At 45.4% G+C, this 6098-nt stretch overlaps 1 protein-coding gene across 6 annotated transcripts in view; it reads right to left on the bottom strand.

The window, feature by feature from the left end:
• Nucleotides 1-1047: 1047 nt before the first annotated feature.
• asap1b (ArfGAP with SH3 domain, ankyrin repeat and PH domain 1b) overlaps nt 1048-6098 on the bottom strand; it is a 52319-nt gene continuing 47268 nt past the window's right edge. For 2 of the 6 annotated variants that reach the window (XM_079360914.1, XM_079360909.1), the window contains 6 exons: nt 4771-4932; nt 3929-4007; nt 3174-3238; nt 2554-3089; nt 2120-2242; nt 1048-1685 (listed from right to left, as the gene is read on the bottom strand). In XM_079360914.1, the coding sequence (XP_079217040.1) occupies nt 1611-1685; nt 2120-2242; nt 2554-3089; nt 3174-3238; nt 3929-4007; nt 4771-4932 (1040 nt within the window). In that variant the 3' untranslated portion in view covers nt 1048-1610. Of the gene's footprint in view, nt 1686-2119; nt 2243-2553; nt 3090-3173; nt 3239-3928; nt 4008-4770; nt 4933-5545; nt 5615-6098 lie in introns of all 6 variants that reach the window. The other 4 variants (XM_079360910.1, XM_079360911.1, XM_079360912.1 and 1 more) reach the window with 2 other exon arrangements.

Genomic DNA, 6098 nt, shown 5'->3' with positions numbered 1-6098 from the left:
CGTGTACTTCAATACACTCGGGTACATTAGAGCGAGGAGCGGTCTTTTAAATCACCTCCCTGAGTGATCTACTTTATCTGGAGCATTACAGTTATTTCAATAAGCTGCTTAGAAAGGCACTAATGCATACCAGAGATTTTCAAATTCCAACGGGAGGCCGAGACGTATCTTGACGCCACGCGGGCGTGTAAGTATAGAACGAGAGCAGGCGGTGTTTTTTAAGTACAGCACTTTTAATGATACAATGGGTTGATGGGGGGGGGGGGGGGGGTTTGTTCCTTCACATGGGAGAGAACTGCAAGTCAGTGAGGACTGGGGTGAAAGTACATCGGCTCTCCGGCCTTTTACAAAGTCCACTTCTAAATAAAAAAAAAACTCTCTGGTTCACAGGCAAACCTGGAAATGTACTGGATCCAGTAACATGGAATGATATCAACATAACTCCAACTTTAAAAAAAAAAAAAAAAATTCAAGCTCATGAGGTTTTACAAGACGTTGAATCGTGAACACAGGATAAAGTGGAACTCACTGTCTGACAGAAAAATCAAGTTATTGCTCGGATGTCTTGAGTTTCCCGTCCGTGTCATCAATAGTGGCTTTAACAAACAGGATAACCCTCCGTGTCGTCCTGCTTCATTAATCATAGTGGCTCTTCAAACCCTGAGGTGAGCGTCTTTGAATGCAGCACTCCACTCAATTCCAGTCATTGTTACACCATGCACAGAGAAGGTCAAAAGGACTGTGGAGATGGCGTCGAGTTCACACACGGAGCATACACACAGTGAACAGTGTAACAAGGAGTAAATTAGTGACCTACAGTGACCCCACAGGCTTTTGATATTCCACCACACAGTAGCAGCAGGTTTCTATACTGTAAAACAACCAGAATACGTTTGTACACACAAAGCAAGCAAGAACAAGGAGTACATTGAATGAAATCGTTTTCACTGCGGGGAGGTCAGCGGGAGACTCCTGCCTCTTCAGTCGATCCTGGTGGCGAACAGGTATGCGAGACACAAATAGTGACGTGACCTATTTCACATTCCATTTCTTCTTCTTTTTTTTTTTTTTTTCGTCTTCTTCTTCTTCCCCCCCCTTAGAAATTTATAAGCTGATAATTATTACTCCAGGGCTGGCGAAATGAGTACAGATAAAACTCAAAACCTACCGCCCTGATGCTTAGTCTGAAAGGTCGAGCGAGAGAGAGAGAGAGAGAGAGAGAGAGAGAGAGAGAGGGAGCAATGGTACATGTTTTGTACAATAAAACATGTATATACACTCACACACAAATATATATATTTACATACATATATACACAGTAACAGCATAAACATAGACTTTAGGTAAGTGCTAGGGTTTGAGAGTGGCTTGTTGGCAGCCGTGCTATAGGGTTAAGATAATACTGGTAAAGGAAGAATACACACATTCTTTGTACAGCATGGATGAGGCATCCATGGCTAGATGAGCCTTCTTGGGTTTCTTCTTCTTTGTTCTTTTGTTTTGTCTTCTTCTTCTTTAGGACACTTGTCATTGGACAAGAGGTGTTATTGTAGCTATTTACAGGACACCTCCCAACGCAGGGAGAGGCATAGTGCAAGTCTGTCTGGCTGTCAGTCACTCAGGATGTGCACAAAAGACATGGGGAACACCCCCTTTCTGTCCGGCTCTCCTTCAATGTGCCCGATCTGGAGGAGAGAAGTTGAAGATAAGTGAGAGAAACGTGGGAAACGAGAAGAGTTCTTATTTCTCTAACGCAGCAATCTTTACGCCCTCCGGCCTAAATGCTCAAAACACAAAATCGGGAAAAGGAGATTTTTTTTCTGCAGACTTTGAAGCCTCGAATATCATAATTCTTTATTTAAACGGTCTTTATTTAAGATGAGATAATCCTTTATTCATCTCGTAAACTGAGAAAAGCAGGAGAGCAGAAGAAAAATCACACAGTGCAGAAAATTAAAAAATATAAGAGTAGAAAACAACATGGATCAAAAGAATAATTAAAGAGCGAGTAAATCATGAGAGAGCCACATGTCAGATTTGAACCCAGGCATCCCGCTTGGAGGACTTTACCCTCCGTAGCCACTCGGCCATCTGCTCCGTGGCATCAAAGACGACTTACCCACCACTCCTGGTCCTCCTCCCCCGTGACTATGATCACTTCTCCTTCAACAAAAGTCAGCTCGTCGTCATTGTCCGCCTGGCAGTCGTAGATCGTCTTCACCCGGCGGGTTTTGCCCTTCCCCTGAACACACAAGCAGCAGAAATGTTATCGTACCAGCATGTCACCCCCCTCCCCCTCCCCCCGGTGGACATTGGATGTACTGCAGCAAGAAAGCGTGCAAAGAAGTTTCTGCTTTCATGATTTTTCCATTTGCACCTGCGTGGTTTAAAATGTGTGAGGTGGGGTCTGACTGCTCAGATCGTTTGTCTCTCTATGTTTTTTTTTTTTTTTTTTCAAAACAGGGATCTCAGGAGGAAGTTGTTGGTACATATTGGCGTTTGTTTTCGTCTTTTAGTTGCTGGAAAGTAAAAATCTTTGATTAGCTTTCGTACCGTGTTGATCTTCCTCGGGAGGGGCACTGGGGTCTCTGCAGTTCCTGCTGGGGTCCCGTTTGTGTCTTCAGCAGCTAGTTGGGTGGGGGTCCCTATATTGGCCTGCTGATTGGGTGACGGGGAGTCTTGAGGCTGCGGTTGAGGTTGAGGCGGAGGCGGAGGCTGCGTTTGAGGTCTCTGCACGCTCTCCCCCGGCGGCGGCCTCGGAGCCGACTCGGCTGTCCCAGGTTTAGGGGGGATGTCAGAGAGGTGGGGCTTCGGTGGGAGGTCTTTGAGCTGCGGTTTGGGCGGGAGGTCTCCAAGCTGAGGTTTAGGAGGGAGGTCTGAGAGCTGCGGCTTGGGCGGGAGTTCTCCAGGCTTCGGGGGAAGTTCAGAGTGCTGAGGTTTGGGGGGAAGGTCGCTCAGCTGAGGCCTCTCCGCCAGCGGAGTCTTCTGCGGGGTGTCGGTCGCAGGCGGAGACTTCTGGAAGACCTCTGGAGGGAGGCTGGGCTTATCCATAGACGGGTGGTGGATGGTGTCGATCTTCCGCAATGCCACTGTGGAGAGCAGCGTACAATAATTTAACAGCTTCTACAAGTCAACAGCGTGAAGTCGAATACAAACTGAGAGCACGAGCGCACCTTTCTGAGGTAGTTTGGGAAGAACCCTTGGACCAAGTGTCGACTTTGTGTTGCTTGAAGTAGTGCTGAAAAGAGATTCACAGGGTTAAACTCGTCCAGTTTGGTAAAGTTGATTTTATTCACATGAGAAAATAGAAAAACTGAGACAGCTCAATCCATCAAAGTGTTTTTAATCAAAGCTCGATTCTGTAACACTCGAGTCCCAGCGGATCGATCTTACTTCTGTAACGCCGCTGTTACTTCCTGATAAGACGGTAAAGACGGGGATCACCCCAAATTACGCCCCAGCATCATTCACATCAAAGACAAAAACTCACAGGAGCGAAAAAATGACCGCTTGAAACAACGGCTTCTCATACAAAATCACCAAAACAAAAAGCGTCACAGAATCCTTTGATGACTTTTTTTTATTTATTTTTTTAAAGTAGTTTGATTTTGACCAAAAGATGATCGTGTAAAGCTGATTTCACACACACGCACGCACTCGGAAGATTTCTGAGTTGAGTGGGAAGTTACGGACGCAGTACGGACGCAGGATGACCAAAAGAGGTCTGACACTGTAATGACAGGTCTGTCCTTTAAATCGGTCGGACATGGAAGTTCAGATATTCTCATTAAGAAGTTTCATGATGTGCAGGAAGATCAGAATGGTTGCGGGACAATCGTGGATCAAGTCGAGGGGGTTTAGACATGCAGCTCATCTGGAAGATTTCTGGACATTTCTAGCACTTCGGTCTTTTTTTTATTCTTGGTACCTTTGCTGCTGAGGAATTCCTTCAAACTTGTTAGAAACTGGAGACATCTTGCTGGCAGGCGGAGGGGTGGAGTCGCTTCCTAAAATGTCAACATTGATGACGACAAACAGATTAAATCAACACCATGACAGAGCGCTGAGCAGGACTTTAAATTGAATTAAAATGTGGAAATAACTGAACATGCTGTGATGGCTGAAAAGAAACAATGAGGGAGGCGTCGTCTGGCTGAGCTTTCCATGAGCCTGTGACATTAGGAAACTGAAGTGGTGCAATCCTCCTTTCATTAGTGGTCTGGGGGGGCGGGGGGGGTTATTAAATGTGGGACACAGAATGCACAAAACACCAATAAGGACAAATGATAAAAGTGGACTAACAGTCAAAATGTCCCCGGCGTACACGTACAGCGGGGGGGCGACAGGATCGCAGGTCACATGACTGACGAGTGTTTGGTTTCTTTTTTTTTTTAGGGTGGTTTAAACATAGCTTTGCTTCATCATTTTATAAATTAAAAAAAATTATAATTTGCATCTTCAAACTGCACAAAGAGGCGTCGACTTGTCCCGGAAATTAAACTCAAATAATTAAAAAATTTTTTTTTTTTTTTTGCATCAAGGCACGAAAATGAATTCTAGAGCTCGAGATGATCTGATCAAATCTGACCTGTGGCTCCTTTCCTGCATGTCTCTCCACCCCCCCACTCTCTCTCTCTCTCTCTCTCGCCCTGACTCTACCCTCCGTCCTGTCTCTAAATAAAGGCAAAAAAAAAAGCCCCCCAAATAAACCTTAAAAAAAACCCTGCATTTTGGATTATGTAATATTTGAGCCTCAGGCTTGCATCTCACCCCCAGGCAAGCCCCCTTTACTGTGTGGACTGTGAGAGAGCGGGCTGGGTGGGTCGGACAGGGTGCGTTTGTGTCCAGGAGGTGGGGGCGGAGGCCTCTTCTTGGACAGGGTGGAGCTGCCTCCTGGAGTGAGTGTAGAGGGAGGGCCAGATGGGGGAGGAGCTGGAGGAGCGATACATAAAACACATGAGGTGATGAAGACCCCGCACATCCTACAAACAACCACTTATATAAATATATATATATATATTTAAAAAACCCCAGAAAAGGTCAAAGAGAAGAGATGATGATGAAGCATGGAGAAGAAAAGAGGTGCTGAAAATACAGGAAGGATTTTCAGGCATCTGTTTTTTCGGAGGAAAATGAATTGACGGGATGTTTAATCATTTAGAGACAATTAGAGATTTGGACACTTTTTTTTTTGTGTCTAATGAGTGAATTAGTTTGTAAATGTGCCTGCTTCAGTCTCTTGGGACTCCACTGCTCGCTAATATGGATTACAGTGAGGTGGAGGCAGCAGACAGAGAGCTCAGCCAGAGAGGATTCAGCTGTGGTTAAATGTTTACAGCTCAAGGACGGTGGCAAATTATTCCAGGAATTAAACAAAATAAATAAAATCATGTAGGCAAGAAATAATAATTCAGCTTGCCTACATGGTCTCATTATGTACTCGGAGAAAAACACCACCACCCTTTGAACCTGAGCTGTAAAAGGAAGAACAACTGAGGGGGCAACTCTGATGTGAGGGGGGAGAACGTAAAACCAAGATATTCACTGATGTATGGTCGAGTGCCAGCCAGTGTGGCGTAGTGCGAATGAGAGCCAAGGAATGCCAAGTGTGGAGCTGAAAGAATAGAGAAACAAAAAAGAGAAAGAAAAGAGAGCGAGATGAGGAGTGTGGGAGAGAATCTACAGTATGTCCAAAAAAAAAAAAAAAAGAAGAGCGGCTCCCACACACGAAATAAAGATAACAAGATGAAATCTAATCAGAGGCAAGAAAAAGAATCAAAGAAAAGAGAGAAAAAATGGCGCCAAAAGCTGGCCCCCGGAGGGCGAGCTCTTCTGCACCCGCTGAGAGGAGAGAGAGGAGCGCAATGCTGCTGAGGTGTAGCATCGGAAGAGCTGGCATGTAAATCTACAGAATGTATGTGTGTGTATGTGTGTGCGCCATTTTCATCTTATTTTAGGCTCAAGTCAACCCTGTTTCCACCGCGCACGTCGATCCTTAAACCTGAAGCTGAGAGGAGAGGGGGAGAGAGAGAAAGAGAGAGAGAGAGGGAGAGAGAGGGAGAGAGAGAGAGAGAGAGAGGGGGGAGAGAGAGAGAGAG

The sequence above is a fragment of the Symphodus melops genome (genome assembly GCF_947650265.1).
Source record: "Symphodus melops genome assembly, chromosome: 14".
NCBI lineage: Eukaryota > Metazoa > Chordata > Actinopteri > Labriformes > Labridae > Symphodus > Symphodus melops.
This window is presented reverse-complemented; position numbering and strand designations above follow the sequence as displayed.